This window comes from Laetiporus sulphureus (assembly GCF_001632365.1).
Source record: "Laetiporus sulphureus 93-53 unplaced genomic scaffold LAESUscaffold_25, whole genome shotgun sequence".
NCBI lineage: Eukaryota > Fungi > Basidiomycota > Agaricomycetes > Polyporales > Laetiporaceae > Laetiporus > Laetiporus sulphureus.
In genome coordinates, this window is record NW_024468534.1 from 64,893 (window position 1) to 81,654 (window position 16,762).

At 51.1% G+C, this 16,762-nt stretch overlaps 3 protein-coding genes across 3 annotated transcripts; 2 read left to right on the top strand and 1 right to left on the bottom strand.

The window, feature by feature from the left end:
• Positions 1-841: 841 nt before the first annotated feature.
• LAESUDRAFT_655364 (atypical/PIKK/TRRAP protein kinase) lies at positions 842-12,563 on the top strand (the record flags this gene model as incomplete). The annotated part of the gene is made up of 19 exons (XM_040904547.1): positions 842-917; positions 967-1,838; positions 1,889-2,016; positions 2,077-2,477; positions 2,531-3,747; positions 3,801-4,885; positions 4,937-6,968; positions 7,024-10,047; positions 10,103-10,185; positions 10,309-10,621; positions 10,672-10,773; positions 10,829-11,029; positions 11,084-11,286; positions 11,341-11,578; positions 11,634-11,720; positions 11,775-11,952; positions 12,004-12,158; positions 12,210-12,387; positions 12,463-12,563. The coding sequence occupies 19 exons, from the start codon at positions 842-844 to the stop codon at positions 12,561-12,563; spliced, it is 10,674 nt and encodes a 3,557-aa protein (XP_040763245.1).
• LAESUDRAFT_726769 (uncharacterized protein) lies at positions 12,210-14,750 on the bottom strand. Its single transcript, XM_040909097.1, has 11 exons — positions 14,559-14,750; positions 14,446-14,495; positions 14,367-14,392; positions 14,227-14,317; positions 13,972-14,167; positions 13,780-13,911; positions 13,336-13,729; positions 13,191-13,283; positions 12,802-13,139; positions 12,440-12,745; positions 12,210-12,385 (listed from the first exon to the last, which is right to left on the bottom strand). Exons 1-10 carry the CDS (start codon positions 14,736-14,738, stop codon positions 12,680-12,682), a joined length of 1,566 nt encoding a protein of 521 aa, XP_040763246.1. The 5' UTR covers positions 14,739-14,750; the 3' UTR covers positions 12,210-12,385; positions 12,440-12,679.
• Positions 14,751-14,914: 164 nt separating this feature from the next.
• On the top strand, positions 14,915-16,622 carry LAESUDRAFT_680907 (endopeptidase). Its single transcript, XM_040905744.1, has 7 exons — positions 14,915-15,218; positions 15,271-15,326; positions 15,380-15,402; positions 15,454-15,699; positions 15,751-16,049; positions 16,101-16,358; positions 16,412-16,622. The coding sequence occupies exons 1-7, from the start codon at positions 14,936-14,938 to the stop codon at positions 16,486-16,488; spliced, it is 1,242 nt and encodes a 413-aa protein (XP_040763247.1). The 5' UTR covers positions 14,915-14,935; the 3' UTR covers positions 16,489-16,622.
• Positions 16,623-16,762: the final 140 nt, after the last annotated feature.

The window sequence follows — 16,762 nt, forward strand, 5'->3', positions numbered from 1 at the left end:
GCTCACAGCACCGTCAGTGACAAAGGCATCGGGGAACAGCACGCCAACCAACACGATGCATTTCAAGCAGCAGAGATCCCACCGGGCTTCTGGACCAGCCTTGGCTGTGCCTGGGCAGTGCGCAGTTTGCTGTCGCCAGAGCGGTTTATGCGTTACATCCATCAACGGCGTCGCATCCATCAACGGCGTCGCATTCTGCGCTAGTCGAGCGCTTGCGATTTGGCAGCAGTGCGGACCCGTCGGAACATAGTATGTCGACGCTTAGAAACTTATGTTTCCTTGGACTATAGTACAATTGTACAGCGAAGGAGCAGCCCACGAGTGAGGCTCCAGAGAGGTAAACATGGCTATCCGAACTAATGCCGCTGTCGTCTTAGAATTTCGAAACCAAACATGTCTGTCATCAAAGAGCATGCTGCTGCGGGGTCTGTTTGCGTGCGAGCTGAGTAAACAGTGAGTGTATTTAAAACAGAGAGGACGTTTTGACAACATTCGTTCGCCAGCAGAACTGTGATTCTACCGAGAAAAGAGATGACAACGGAGCGGCCACAGACGTTCAGACTGAGATCGATCGGAAGGTGAACAGAGACATGGTCACGCGGTTTTCACGTGACATTTAGTTTACAGGGTCATCCATTGGTCGCGGTCCACGATCAGCCACTCCCCTCCCTTCCACTTCAGCCACTCGGTCCTCCGCACAGTGGCCAAACCCGCCTTGATACTCGAACAACCTTGCACGGTATCCTCCACAAGCGCCATCGCACATCTATTCATTTCTTTGTGCAGTCCCCACGAATACTCGTACTATCCCTGAGGGTATCTGCTTGTGGCGCAGGACAACATGGAGGGCACACCTCAACTCAACACGGCCGCAGACCTCGAGATGCGTGCCGCAAGGGTAGCAGATCCCGGGATCGGTCAGTCAAAATACTCTCAGCTTGTACGATAACTATCAATATACTACAGACCTCAAAACGAAGCTCAATGTAGCGTGCGAGCTCAGAGAGATGCTCGACATCATCAGGGAAAGCGAGTCGGCTCGGGTCATTCCCCACATGGTCCCTGTCTTGCTTGATATTCTTCGGTCTGGAGAGCCGGCGTGGCACAAAGACATGCCGGAATTCCAATTTCGCCGCTGCCTTCTCGACATTCTTCATCGGCTCCCCTCCAATGACGCTCTCAAACCTCAGATGGATCCTATTGTTCAGGGAATGCTTCATATACTGCGCCACGATAACGAAGAAAACGGAGGAATCGCATGCAAGATAATGGTGGATATCTTGCGCGCGTACAGAACCTACAACCAACGGCATTTCTCAGAATTCATTGCCTTGGCACAAGATGTCTATCAGAATGTGCCAGGGCTAGTCGAAGAGCACCTGTCGGAAGGCTCGGCTGTCATGGACACCAATACTGCCCTCCCTGCACGACGTAGTCTCAAGATCATAGCGGAATTGGCAATGGTCATTGTTGCATACACGCAAAGCTTTCCCAATGAAGTACCACACGTCCTTCCTGATCTTCAGGCGATATCATTACAGCTTCTTGAAGTCGAATCTCCAATTCAAAAAAAGACTCGAGAAGACTACGAGGCTATGGGAGGCATATGGGCTGGCATGTCACCAGAAATCAAGAATACGTCAGCTTTCTCCGACTTGATGGTCGCTCAAGTGAAGACTGCCTCGTATCTAGCATTCGTTCTCCGAGGACCATCCCCAGACGAAGGAGGTGTGTCGGAGGAGGAACGTATTGAACTCCGGAACAAGTTTGGTATCTTAATTGGAGCTTCTATCCGTATTCTGCAGGATTGCCCAGCAACGGCAACAACTCCGCGTCGAGTACGTACAAAGAGCCGCAAATATGCCAGCTAATTAACCACTCGTTTCAGGACTTACTCATTGTAGTCAGACACCTTCTGACAACAATATTCAAGCGCGATTTTGCCCCTTACATCGACAAGATTCTCTATGAACCGGTGCTGTGGGGTACTGCTGTCGGATGCAGAGAAACCGTCAAGTAAGCAGATTCACGCGGCAGTGTCTTATACCGTCTCAAACAATTTTCCAAAATGTCTAGGCAGGTTGTCTTTGCAATTTATGGTGACTTTGTTACATCTCTACGAAATGACATGAGCGCAGCGCAATTGACGCGTCTCTGCCACATCTTCATACGACATCTACATGATCCTCGTCTCGTTGTCCCGCTGCACGTGTTGTCAGCGAAGATCATTTTTAGCACGATCGACATCATCCTCGTGAAGGATACAAAGCAGGGTGCCGGACGTACATTGACGTCGTTGCTGGATGCATGCGTGGACAAGTTGGAATCAATAGCTAATGTCCAAGCCCAGCTTGTGAGCAAAGCGGAGAATCCAAAGGGCGGGGAAGAGACTTCTGCAGAATTCTCTATTATAGAGAAGGCAAGACCAATTTCTGGAGCGATGTATGCTATTGAAAAGCCGGAAGAAACTATGCACGGTATGTAGGAGATATGGGGTCAACTTGCAGCAAGCTGATAGATGTCCATATAGTTTATCGACAACTTGTCAAACTGCTGATGCAGGGTGTGCGCGCGGTTCTTCACGCCCTGAAGAAATGTGATGGGCTTGTTCCCGACGGCATCGTAGTCTCCCGCCTCTTCGAGAACTCTGTCCGCTGCCTTGCTTTCTGGGACAACGAGCCGCGCGAAGCTAGCGAATACATGGATTGGTTTGGACAGGTCCTTGGCGAAGTGAATCTCCATGTCTTCCAGGAGGTGTGGACGCAGAAGATTGACTTTTTCTTCGACAATGTCGAGAAGCGCCCGATTTTGATGCATCTTGCTCAGGCGCTGTTCAGTCGTGAATACAGCTCCCCGACATTAGTTGCGATCTTGCTTCGCTTTCTTGTAAACAGGTTGCCGGAATTGGGCGAATACGAAGATCAGACGGCCGCAGTCTGCATTCGGATGTTCAAGATGACATTCGCCGCCGTAGCGCAGCATCCACAGGCGAACGAGCCAATCCTAGCATCGCATCTAGGAAAGCTCATCATGGATTCCTTCCCTCTGGCCGCAAAAGCGACAAAACCGACGAATTACCTCCATCTCCTGCGACTGCTATTCCGTGCTATCGGCGGTGGAGGAGGAAAATTTGAATTACTGTACAAGGAGGTCCTTCCGCTACTCCCCGAGATGCTGGAATGTCTCAACCGACAGCTACTCGCTTCTGAGGGCCTGATCCGAGACATGATTGTGGAGCTCTGCCTAACTGTGCCACTACGTCTGACACATCTACTGCCCTATCTCTCTTACCTGATGAAACCGCTGGTGCTGGCATTGCGTGGAAACGCTGAGCTAGTCTCTCAAGGCTTACGTACTCTGGAACTGTGCATAGATAACTTAACACCTGATTTTCTTGATCCAACTCTCAACACTGTCTTAAGGGACCTGATGGAAGGACTACACAGCCATTTGAAGCCGCTTCCCGCAAATCATCATCTTGCGCATACAACTATTCGGGTGCTGGGCAAATTGGGCGGCAGAAACCGTCGCCTCCTGGATAAGGATCCTTTGCTCAATTACTCCCATTACTCCGAGACGTCAAAGGCTCGGATCTCTTTTGGAGGTGCAATCCAAACAATCGAGCTGGGTCCTACATCCAGTCTAGCAGCGAGCGCTATGAGTCCAAGCAATAGCAAAAGTGGACCTTGGTATCGTCAGCATGCGTACGATTATTTGGAGGTCTGCCTGAGCCTCCTCCTACATGAGGTGAGAGTATTCACACCCTTAGAATCCTTCACTGTTTTACATCGTCTACCCAGGGCGTCAAAAGTCGTGACCAGCAAGAAGTGTTTGTACGCTGTCTTGAAGGGCTGTATGATGCTATCCATGTTCCGGAAGTCCAGGAACGAGCAGAGAAGACCTTTCTGGAGATCTCACAACTAGTTCTATCGTCTGAGGTTCGTCGAGCTGCCTCGATACCGGCGTTCTCGCGGAAATTCCCTAGTCAACTCCTCACTTGCTACTTGGACGCATTGCCACATGGTGTGGCTCGTGAGAACACGTCAGAAGCAAAGAAAATACAAGGCATCATCTCCAAACTCATTCGCGACCTCATTGCAATGACGGACGCTCCGAGCGTCAGCGCCCAGGATGTGATTGCTACATTGAACCAGATCGCTAATAGATTCACTGCACTGTGTCTCGAAGATCCTTGGAAACGCAAGTGTGCTGGATGCAGTGGCATCGGCATCATGACGCAGATGTCAGGCCTCGGAACCAAATGGGTCGCTGAGCGGCAGATTGAGCTCGTCAAGACGCTCCTCGTTGTTTTGAAGGACATGCCGTATGACCTTCCTCGGGACGTGGACGCAGTTCTCGAAGTGCTCGTGCGTATCATACGTGTTGGCGACGCTGAGTCTCGTGGCGATGAATCAGTATCCGGGAGGAACAAGCAAGTCCATCTAATTGGGATCCTCTTGGCTGAACTTGCAAGTTCAAGTGCGATCGTGAGAATGGCCTCACAGAAGTGCATCGAATTGCTTGCAGAACTCACAGGCAAGAGCGCAGTTGAGCTTCTGTCACCCCATCGAGATCGAATGTTGACGGGGCTCTACACAAAACCGCTCCGAGCACTGCCTTTCTCCATTCAGATCGGTATGATCGAAGCAGTTCGCTACTGTATCAGCCTGCAGCCTCCTCTTCCCGAGCTCAATGATGAATTACTACGACTTCTTCACGAGACGCTTGCTCTTGCTGATGCGGACGACGTCGCTCTCATCGGGCGCAGCAATCCACGCGGATCGAGTCTCGAAATAATCAAGCTGAGAGTCGCATGCATCAGGTTGTTGACTGCGGCTATGCCTCTCACCGATTTCTTTTCAAAGCAACATCAAACTCGTCAAAAGTAAGTTATTATCAAATCTCACTTCAAATTGTTAACTCTTAAATGCAATAGAGTCACCGGCGTCTACTTCAAGTCCCTGTATTCGCCGATTCCAGAGGTCAAAGAAGTTGCTCATGAAGGTCTTCGTACCGTGCTGGCGCATCAGAGCAGATTGCCGAGGGAGCTGCTGCAGACCGGATTGCGACCTATTCTCATGAACTTGGCAGATCCTAAGCGATTATCTATTCCTGGTCTTGAGGGTCTGGCCAGATTATTGGAACTGCTCACCAACTACTTCAAAGTCGAGATTGGCCACAAGTTACTTGATCACTTCAGGGTTGTTGCGGACCCTCAGATGCTACAGGCGTCATCAAGGCTTCCGCTATTGGAGAACGAGGGCATCACGAAGCTGGTACGTTTGGCAAACATCTTTCACCTGCTGCCGTCTACCGCCAACATCTTCCTCGAGAACCTCGTCAACGCAATTGTCCAGACGGAGGCGCAGATGCATTTCTCCGGTCAAAGCCCATTCTCCGAACCGCTCGCGAAATACCTAGACCGTTATCCCATCGATGCTGTAGACTTCTTCATGCGCCATTTGCATTTTCCGAGGCACATCCGCACCCTTAGAAGCATCTTGCAAGCCAATCTTGCATGCAACCTTCTTCGTGAATTAGCTTCGCGTACTTCAACTATCGTGGCGACGTGCTTCGAGGGTAGGGACCAGACCCTGATCTTGCCGGGATTGTTGTTATGTTCTGACCTCGCAACTCTTGTACCGGGCTGGCTGAGAGATAATGACTACGTCGTCAACGCAATCCTGAGCCTTTGGGATATCGAGCCATCCACTCTTGACCAGTCGGGTCTTCCAGTCGGGGATATCACGCAGAGATATTCTTTCATGGTCGAGATATTCATCAAAGCCTTAGAACAGAGTCCGCGAATCGATTTACTGTTCAACGTCGTTTCCATCTTTTCTCGAAAGTTGCCACTGGACCTGGTACACATATCACAGTTCCTCTATCGCCATGTTGCCTACAATGAAGATCTCATATATCGGAGGAACGTCCTGACCAGGTTCATGATCTGGTTCCAGGACCGCACTGTACTATGGTCACATAAACGGCATTTCATGCAATTTGTTTTCACTCCTACCCTTCTCGTTCATGCTGTCAGGTCGCCCACGAAGCTGGGGCTCATCGACGACTCCATCGTCAAGAAGATGCACACGCATATCTGGCAACCGATGACCGAGGATGGAACATTTGCGCAGTCCGACGACCTCTTCAAAATTGAGATCCTTCACTTCACTACTGTCATGGTGCACCGATATCCTGAGTTCCTTCAGGACGTGAAGAAAGACATCATCAGATGTGCCTGGCATTATATCACGAGTGAGGACACTGTTGTCAAACAGACAGCATATCTGCTGGCAGCACGCTTCTTTGAAGCCTTCGAGGGTCCTCAGAAGTTCCATCTGCGCGTTTGGACGGGCTTGTTGAAGCCCCCTCATGTAGATGGAAAAGCGCTCATCCGTCAAGCTCTTGATATCATCTCGCCTGTCTTGCTTCGATCACAGACCTCAGATCCTGGTTACCCGCAGTGGGCGAAGACCACACGAAGGCTCTTGGCTGAGGAAGGTGCTGGATGGCAGCAAGTCGGTCTGATCTACCATCTGATTGTCCGTCAAGCATCCTTGTTCTATCCGGTCCGAGCCTTGTTCATCCCGCATGTCGTCAACAATGTGCCGAAACTTGGGCTTGGGCCAACGGCCACCAGCGATTCAAAGTCTTTATCAGTGGATATATTGCAAGTCATATTCGACTGGGAGCAACAGGCGGCCAGCGAACGAACTGAACGTTCATCTCCTGTCAATTCGTCGGCATCAGAGGGCGAGAGTATTGCGACTTCATGGGTTACTCCCTTGCCGTTCCGTGAGAGTATTGTGAGCTTCTTGGTAAGGCTTGCAACTGCACCGCAGGACCCACATCCAAGGAATTCGGTGGTTCCACGGGCACTATCCCTCTTGAAACTCATAGTAGGTCCTAGTGGTTGGAGCGATGTCACGTTCAAATTGCACTATTTCTCTCGTGCGCTAGAACAGGTAATGTGTGCGAAAGCCATCGAGTGCCCATTGAAATCTGACTATCAATGTCCAGAGCGAATTAAAGGGGGATGCTGCTGTCCTAAGCCTAAGTCAGGCTCTGAGTGCTGCGAAAGTCTTACAGGTCATCAGCGCCGAGAAGGATGAGTCATGGTTCCGAACCAACGCACCCATTCTCACGAAACTCGTCAGAAAGGGTCTGGTCAGCGAAGACGGGCCAATCCAGGACTGTCTTCACCCTGTTTTTGATCGTCTGATCCATCTGTATCCCCTTCCGAAGGAAGATGAACTCCAGCAAACGGATCTCGCAGACTTTCATGCTTTCATCTACTCTTCAATTGCAGACAATCTCAGGAATGTGGGCGAAAACCTTAGAAATGCTGAAGAGATTCGTCCTGGTTCTGCAGTTGTGTTGAGAGGCGTTCTGCTCATGCTGAAATCTGTGGTACAACTCACCGCAGAACGCATTGAGCCCTTCAGCTCCCCTCTCATGAAGGTCTTGAGCAGGCTAGCAAGAGATCATATTCAAACCTCTCCATCAGCCTCGAATTTTGAAGCGATTGTGCGCATGATCATGACGATCCTGGAAATATCGCAGATTGCAGTGGCATATCTTGGCGACCAGAGGAAGTGGCTGCTAAGCACTTTGGTTGCGTTGGTCGACAAATCCAAGAGTGCCGTTCTTTGCCGATATATGCTCGATATTGCTCGCGAGTGGGCGATCAACAAACGTGATCCCTATCCCACCATGAAGGAGAAGGCAACCTTGCTGCAAAAAATGGTCACATTCGAGATGCGAGGGGAACGTGGAGAAGCTTTGTTCAACAATTTCCTCGAGCTCATTTACGACATATATACGGATCCTAGTTTACGCCGTACCGACCTCACGAGCAGACTCGAACAACCATTCCTCCTTGGCTGTCGAGCAGCAGACCCTAGCATTCGGGAGCGATTCATAGATCTCATGGACGTCAGCATACCCCGATCTCTTTTCGGTCGCCTGACTTATATCCTGGGCGTCCAGAGTTGGGAAGCACTCGCTGACCATAATTGGCTTTTCCTGGCGTTGCATTTGCTTCTCGGCTCAATCGATGCAGACGCCTCAATCGCACCCGAGCGCAAGGGGAGTATGGAAGCCGCTCTCTTCAGCATACCCTCAGCAATGGATCGAGCATCGACGCTGGTCAGGCCGATGCAGCGCCTTCTCTATCTTGACTCACAAGCAGTCCACTCTACCTGGATCTCCGTCTTTCCTGCTGTTTGGTCCTGTCTTTCTAGACGTGAACAAGTTGAAGTCACCCAGCACATGATCGTTCTCCTCAGCAAGGATTACCACTTCAAGCAAGCAAACATGCGGCCAAATGTCATACAGACCCTTCTGACTGGTATCCACGCCTGTTCCCCGCCAATATCTCTTCCTCCTCATCTCGTTAAGTATCTTGCGAAAACGTTCGGTGCTTGGCACGTCGGTGCAGAAATCCTGCAATCGTCTCTTCTACAAGTCAGAGATGATGAAGCTGTCATCCGTGATACCGTCTACGATTCACTTGCAGATGTTTACGCGGAGCTAGCCGAGGACGATATGTTCTATGGCCTATGGCGCCGTCGATCTAAATATCACGAAACCAACGTTGCGCTTGCTTTCGAGCAGTGCGGCATGTGGGAACAGGCTTCCAGCATGTACGAATTGGCACAAAGCAAAACGCGAGCCGGTGCCCTGCCATTCTCCGAGGCGGAGTTCTGTTTGTGGGAAGATCACTGGATTCTAGCAGCGCAGAAACTCCAGCAATGGGATGTTCTCTATGACTTGGCTCGGGCTGAAGACAATCATGAGTTGATATTGGAGAGTGCTTGGCGATACAAAGACTGGTCAGAGCAGCGCGAACTTATCAACATAGAGGAACAGATCAGTAAATTACCCCCAGATGTGGCGACTCCCCGTAAACGAGTTTTCGAATCTTTTGCCGCGCTGCTGAAGGGCTTAGCAAACGGCATGGAGAAGATTAGTGGCGACTTTACTCGGTATCTCGAGGATGGCATGCAGATATCCCTCTCCAAATGGGTTGCTCTACCATCCTATCTCTCTGCGGCACACATTCCGTTATTGCAGCACTTCCAGCAGTTTGTGGAACTACAGGAAGCTGTTCAAATCTTTGGCTCGCTCGCCACGACAAACATCGCCAATTTGGAGAAAAAGTCATCTGATCTCAAGATGGTGTTACAGGCTTGGAGAGAGCGGCTACCCAATGTTTGCGACGACATCAGCATCTGGAGTGACCTGGTTGGATGGCGGAAACATGTCTTTAATGCGATCAACAAGGTGTACGTGCCCCTGATTACTGGAGGCAATCAAGCAGCTGCAGGTGCAGGCAGCAATGCTCCTACTTATGGGTATCGCGGCTACCACGAGACAGCGTGGATCATCAACCGCTTCGCTCATGTTGCTCGCAAACATGACCTTCTGGACGTTTGTTTCAACCAACTCAATCAAATATACACCCTTCCCAACATCGAGATTTCGGAAGCGTTCTTGAAATTGAGAGAGCAAGCGCGTTGTCACTATCAGAAACCTGGCGATTTGCAGGCAGGTTTGGAGGTCATCAACAACACGAACCTCATATACTTCCAGGCGCACCAGAAGGCGGAGTTTTACACTCTGAAGGGAATGTTCCATGCGAAGTTCGGTCGTAATGAGGAGGCCAACCATGCCTTCGGTCAAGCCGTACAACTTGAGATGTCTCAGGCAAAGGCGTGGGCTGCTTGGGGCAAGTTCAACGACCATATGTTCAAAGACATGCCGAACGAGATGTCGCATGCTGCCAATGCTGTCAGCTGTTACTTGCAAGCTGCCGGACTTTATAAGAACAGGAAAAGTCGTCCACTTCTTACACGCGTTCTCTGGTTGCTGAGTGTAGATGACGGATCGTTGACCATATCGCGTGCTTTCGACACATACAAAGGGGACGCTGCATTCTGGTACTGGATAACCCTCATTCCTCAGCTTTGCCTTTCCATCAACCAGCGAGAAGTTAAGCAAGCTAGGTACATCCTGCTTAATCTGGCCAAATTGTATCCTCAGGTGCGTGCAACCCCTTTTCTTAAATGAGGAAAGGATCACAAGACGCGCATCGCAGGCATTATTCTTCCACTTGCGCACTACCAAAGAAGAGATGGCGTATCTCAGACATCAAATGAACAAGGTAGCTAGTCGGCAGGCGTCAAGCGCGGGTCAATCTCAGGGAGCCTCAACACAAGGTCCGTCATTGTGGATTGCTCTGGAAAAAGGTAGACAAGCATTGAAACTATTTCCAGACACGGCGGACGACACATCCGACATGAGGCCGACTGCAAGCACTGACGATTCGCCTTCTCAAGGGCATCCGTCTCAAACGCTAAGGGGTGGTATTGATAGTGGCGTGATTGCGCGGTCTCTAAGTTCTGCAAGTGATCCTCGCACATCTGATGCATCGTCGCATGGGAGCCGCCAGCCATGGGAATATGCTGACGAAGTAATGCAAATCCTGAAGACTGCGTTTCCCCTCCTCATTGCTAGTATGGAAAGTATGGTCGAACAAATCGGCGTCAGGTTTAGAGCGATGCATGAGGAGGAAATTTACAGACTGGTCTGTATGCTGCTACAGGAAGGCATGCAGGTAAGCGATACCAGCTTGCAGGTTCATCCACCATGTTCATTTCGCTTCAGCATTACGTGCTTCGGATGGGCGCAGATGATGAAGGTCAGCTACCTGCGTCGACTGTCTCTACTTTGCACAGGCTGTTGCAGAACCTTTCGGGATCGATACGGGTGTGTATTGTTGACTCCTCAGCCGGCAACCCCTAACAAACAACCTTGCCAACAGAAGGAATATGAAGATGATTTCCTGAAGAGTAAGCCCTCCTTGTACGACTACATTCAACGCCTCCAACGATGGAGAGACAAGTACGAAGGGTTCCTCGACGCTCGGCCACGTATTCAGTCTCTGGATATCCTCAGCCATTATCTGATGGAGTTCCAATACGGCAAGTTTGACGACATCGAGGTTCCAGGGCAATATACCGAGGTTCGTTGAGTAGAGCGCCTTGTGACTTGTTGAGCTGAACAGTGGTGCGTGCAGGACAAAGATAGCAATCAGAGCTTTGTGAGGATCCTGAAGTTTGGCTCGAAGTACGAGAACTGCCGCTCTCACGGGTACTGTTGGAAGCGGTTCGCAATACACGGCCATGATCACTCCCAGACGTCATTTGCTGTACAACTTCCTTCTGGAAAGCATTGCCGCCGAGAAGAAAGGGTCATGCAATTATTCCGCACATTGAACGGGTTCGTGCCTCGGATGTCTAATCTATGCCTTCTCTGATTGAGCTGAATATGTAGCGTTCTCATCCGGAAGAAGGAGAGTCGGAAGCGTAACCTGCATTTCCATCTGCCGGTAGCAGTGCCATGTTCGACAAATCTGCGTCTCCTACAGAATGACTCATCTTATATTACTCTCGGAGACATATACGACCAGCACTGCGACAACGTAGGCATCACTCGAGAGGACCCCACTCTGGTTATCGGAGAAAAGGTCAGAACGGCGCTGAAGGAATTTAGGCAGACCATGGGCAGGAAGGTGCGTCAATCGGCACTTACGAATAATGATACCTCTCGTACGATCATAATACCAGGCGGAAAAGAACGAGTACCTTACATTGAAGAAGGATCTGCTGGACGAGGTGATTCTGAAGATTGTGCCTGAGGATGTCCTCACTCGCGTATGTGGGTTCTCATCACTCGATTGACACAAGATTGACTCGTATATTACTCAGTACATGATTCGCACAATGGACGGGCCTATGGAACTCTGGCGGATGCGCAAGCAATTCGCCCTGCAGCTTGCCGCAGCGAGCTTTATGACATACATCGTATGCCTGACGAGCCGAAATCCATCTCGCTTCCACCTTTCCCGTTCCACAGGACAAATCGCCATGAGTGAGCTCCTGCCAGGTACGTCGCTTAGTATGGTCAGCCTGGACGAATGGAATGTAACCCGTCAAGCAGGAATCAACTCTCAAGTACCTGTCTTTGCTTCCAACGATGCCGTGCCCTTCAGGTTGACGCCCAACATACAACACTTCCTTGGTCCAATTGTCACGGAAGGCATCCTCGCCGTTGGCATCATGGCAATCGGTCGGTGCCTCACGGAGCCGGATGTAAGTCTCAACCTCATGTTTGCATATTTAGTCTCATTCATGCGCGAATAGTATGATCTTGAGCAGCAGCTCTGTCTATTCGCACGAGATGAGATGATGATGTGGTTGCAGACTCGCAAGGGTCAGATGACATACGATGTCTCATTCCGGTCGAACGTCGCAGCGGCCATTGATGGCATCGTGAAGCGTGCAGAGGTTCTGGCGTGCAAGCTCGAGCGCGAACAGGCATGTCGCAGATCCATAGATTAATGGACCGTTATTGACCAGCTGCATAAATAGGCGATCGGCAGCCCTCAGAACCCAGGGAACACTCCTGTGCTGCAAACCGTGATCAACCTCATCAGCTCAGCCACCAATCCGCTGAACCTGCTAAAGATGACAGAGACGTTCCTTCCTTGGTTCTAGCTTTTCTCGCCACCGTGCATTGTCTTGTTCGTTCGATACAATCTGTAACCGTAGCGCTACGTATGCCATCGGAATAGTGTATTTATACAGTTGCAATCTCAATATGCTATCATAGGTTATATGCGGTGGAAGCCTTCAGTCTGTCGGAAGGTATTGATGTGGCCCTCACTCTCTAGCATCATCTGTGAATCCAGTGTCATGCATCTACCCAGTGAAGGTCACGACGGTAGACACTCACCTCCTCTGCCATATTATATACATCCGATCCCGGCCTATTGTACATCATCGCATTTGCGAACATAAGATACACGTCCCTCTGAAACTCGAGCGAGTTCGAGATCAGCCCGTCCTTGATGCGCGCCTTGATCGTCTTGAGATCCATTGGCCGCTTTACGATATCGTGATAGTCTGGTGCCTCTGCCTTGCGGATTGGGTTGTGGAAGAGATTGCCGTAGCGGTGTGCGGATATTTGTGAGTGTAGCATGTTGATCATGTTCTGAAAACGCTTGGAGACACCTGGAGTGTCGGGTGCAGGCGGGCGGCCTTGTCGGCGGATTTTTGGGAGAGCGGCGAGAGCTGAAAAACATGTGAGGATGGGACTAGGGAAGCGTGAGCTGGAATACACACCAATTTCCTCTTCCTCCATCGGAGACTCTTCTCGAGCGCGCTTGCTTTCTCGCTGCGTCTTTGCATCCTCGACTTCTTCCGCTTTCCGTTTCCCTGCAGATGAATATGAGCAACAAGCCAATGCACATAGAAAAGTTTAACTGACCATCTGCTCCCCTGTGCTCCTCTTGCGGGGCAGGCGGCGATTCTCGCACAGGCTGTGATTCAAGCATGGTCACATCGGCGTCTGCAGCTGGTTCCATTGCTGCCGTCTCCTCACGTACGGTTACCTCCGCAGGCAGAGGCGGGTATGTACCTCGTATTTCGGGAGAGGGTGGCAATGACTCAAACTGCTCGACGGTGACTTCCGGCTCTACCGTTGCAGTCGGGACTTCCTCTTGAGCTCCTTCCGCAGGCTGTTCTTCGGATGGAGGGCTTTTGCGAGCTTCTTCTGCCTCCATGTTTGGGAGAGTTTTTGCTACGGCCGGGACAGCTTCTGCCTGCTCGGCTTCCACGCTTGCCTCGATGACTTCATTTTGCTCGGCAGTCTCTTCGGGTACCTATATGCGTTGAGATACGACAAAAGTAGCCGCATGGATTCGCTGCTTACCGGGGTGACATGTTCCTTCTCAAAATCCTGCTCCATGTGTGGAGGAGTAGGCTCTCTTGTCGGCGGATGAGCAGTTATCTCGTCTTTTGGCGGTGAGGGAGGAGTTTCGACAACGCCATCTTTTATGACAATCTAGTTCACCGTCAATGATGGTTATGCAAGACCAATATATAGACCAATATGCAGACGAACAGGTTCGGGAGTACCCTTCCGGCTCTGTAAAGCAGACTGCGGCCGCTGAAGCTCTGGTGTCTCCGGCGCGGGCTCTGATTGTGGGGCAGCATCCTCCTCCTTGACATCTCTAGCAGGAGCGTTGATGCCCAATTGAGCACGGATCTTGTCATCCCATAAGCCATCACGGATTTGGTCGATCTCGGCGACGAGCGTTCTATAGGGGGCCACACAAAGATGCGCGAAGTTCGAGCAGCATATATTCACAAAACTTACTTGAATTTGGCCTCCTCAGCTGCAATCAGTTCTCGTAGCTCAAGAACGCGGCGCTGGTAATGATGCTGGGCCAGTTTCAAATGGACCTTTGCTGCATGATGTTCTAAGTGACGATTGGCCCGTTCGCAAAAGATACTTACAGCGTGGAGCGGCATTTGCATCAGAACTTCCGTGCGCATTATGGTGAGAACACGTAAAAGTTGACGATATGAAACTGACCATTCCAAGCCAGCTTCCTCCATAAGCTGGCTGTATAAGACTGGACATGTCTACAACATCAGACACACTATTCAATAAGCGGCAACGTAGGGATACAACTAAATCTCGCTGACTTGGGGCGTGAAGTAGTTCTTCGGACGCGAGATCATGGGATGTTTGGACAAGAGTCCCGAGACGTCTCCCCATTTGTCTGAGCCATACTCATAGACTGCTTGAGCGAAGATGAGACGTTCGACGTTGTTGAGGCTGGATGCGTCGACGTCCGCTCGTCTAGCGCGCCCTGTTGAAGCCATTTGAGACAGAATCTGCAGGTGGCCCGAAATGTGCGCCTGCGGGGAGAGGCATGCGGCGTTGGCCGAGGCGCCGGATCACAGACCGCCGGACTCCGCAGCGATGGGCGGCACCTGGCGGCGGAAGCACGGAGGGAGGCCGAGGCTTGCGAGCAACGCAACACGCAGTTGCTGTCGCCCCTTTCACGACTCCCACCACCATGTTGTTCAAGGCTGTACCCCTCCTCCTTTTGCCCATTGTCGCCGCCGCCAACGGAATCCACAAGCTCAAGCTCACCAAGGTTCCTCGCACGACTCACAATCCTACTCTTGAGTCGGCGTATCTTGCCGAGAAATATGGCGGTCAGCCCCAGCTGCCCCTCATGGGCGCCGGCGGTTTTGGTCGCAACGTGCGTCTCGCACGGCCGACGCGACAAGATGGAGAGGAGCTGTTCTGGACACAGGAGGAGTTGCTCAATGGCGGCCACAGCGTCCCTCTCAGCAGTACGTCATCTCCACGCGTAACCCGAAATACCGCTGATTGTCTGCGTGGCAGACTATCTGAACGCGCAGTACTTTGCTGAGATTGAGCTGGGTACTCCGGCACAGTCGGTAAGAGAATAGATTGCTCTCACGGACGCTACCTCCTGATTTCCTGTTTGCAGTTTAAGGTTATTCTTGACACCGGGTCGGTTCCATTCAATGGAGCGCAAACTTTCTTTCACTGACGTCGTTGCAGTTCGAGCAATCTATGGGTACCAAGCACCAAGTGCACTTCCATTGCCTGCTTCCTCCATGCCAAGTACGACTCCAGCTCCTCAGGGTCGTACAAGGCGAATGGATCCGATTTCTCAATTCAATATGGCTCCGGCTCCATGGAGGGTTTCGTCTCCCAGGATACCTTGACGATTGGTGATATCGCTATCAAGCATCAGGACTTCGCTGAGGCTACCAAGGAGCCTGGCCTTGCGTTCGCCTTCGGCAAGTGAGTGCACGAATGTTTCTCACTCATTGCCGGCACTTACGCCTACGGCAGGTTTGATGGTATCCTGGGCCTCGCGTACGACACTATCTCTGTCAACCACATCACGCCTCCCTTCTACAACATGATCAATGAGAAGCTTATCTCCGAGTCTGTCTTTTCCTTCCGCCTTGGCTCGTCTGAGGAGGATGGTGGTGAGGCTGTGTTCGGCGGTGTTGACGAGACTGCATATACCGGCTCGATTGACTATGTCCCTGTTCGCCGAAAGGCTTACTGGGAAGTTGAACTGGAGAAGATTGCACTTGGCGACGATGAGCTGGTGCTTGAGAACACTGGTGCTGCCATTGACACTGGTCTGTAAAGTGTGTCAAGTCCATTTACGAAAGCTGATGTCCAGGACGCAGGTACCTCCTTGATTGCTCTGCCCACTGACATGGCTGAGATGCTCAATACGCAAATCGGGGCAACCAAGTCGTGGAACGGACAATACACGGTGGATTGCTCCAAGGTGCCTGACCTCCCGGATCTGACCTTCACCTTCAACGGCAACTCGTACCCGCTGAAGGGCACAGACTATATCTTGGAGGTGTCCGGAACTTGTATGTCCGCATTCACGGGCATGGACATCCAGATGCCCGGTGGTGGATCGCTCTGGATTGTCGGTACGTGGACTTTTTGCCTTATGAACACACTGTGTTGAATGTCTTTCGTGCAGGCGACGTCTTCCTCAGGCGATACTATACAGTGTATGACCTCGGCAGGAACGCAGTTGGTTTCGCCAAGTCTGTCTGAGTTGCAAACTAAGGTTGTAGGAGCGTTTAGTTGTGATGGACGTTCTACGGGGTCTCCGATTTCTCTTGCACGACTGGTCAGAATGTGTCCTTGTTGTAGTATAGCTTTGCATCGAAGTCTATTCTGTAATTGCATGCAATTTTCATGTCCTAGCGCTCAGTCACTAGTGCCACCGCGGGACCACAATTGCTCGGCCTTGCGAAGAACTTGGCAGAAAGTATCAACTTCGTAACGACCAGACGTCTGGACGGCTTAGAACGCCATTTCAACAGTA

Bases quoted from the DNA above. Each gene is read 5' to 3' on its own strand.
- LAESUDRAFT_726769 (XM_040909097.1), bottom strand. From the start codon at position 14,738: ATGGCTTCAACAGGGCGCGCTAGACGAGCGGACGTCGACGCATCCAGC. The intron at 14,393-14,445 runs GTCAGTTTCATA...TGCGCACGGAAG, and splicing joins GAGGAAGCTGGCTTGGAATG to TTCTGATGCAAATGCCGCTC. The intron at 13,730-13,779 runs GTAAGCAGCGAA...CAACGCATATAG, and splicing joins AGAAGGAACATGTCACCCCG to GTACCCGAAGAGACTGCCGA.
- LAESUDRAFT_680907 (XM_040905744.1), top strand. From the start codon at position 14,936: ATGTTGTTCAAGGCTGTACCCCTCCTCCTTTTGCCCATTGTCGCCGCC. The intron at 15,700-15,750 runs GTGAGTGCACGA...CGCCTACGGCAG, and splicing joins CTTGCGTTCGCCTTCGGCAA to GTTTGATGGTATCCTGGGCC. The intron at 16,050-16,100 runs GTCTGTAAAGTG...TCCAGGACGCAG, and splicing joins TGGTGCTGCCATTGACACTG to GTACCTCCTTGATTGCTCTG.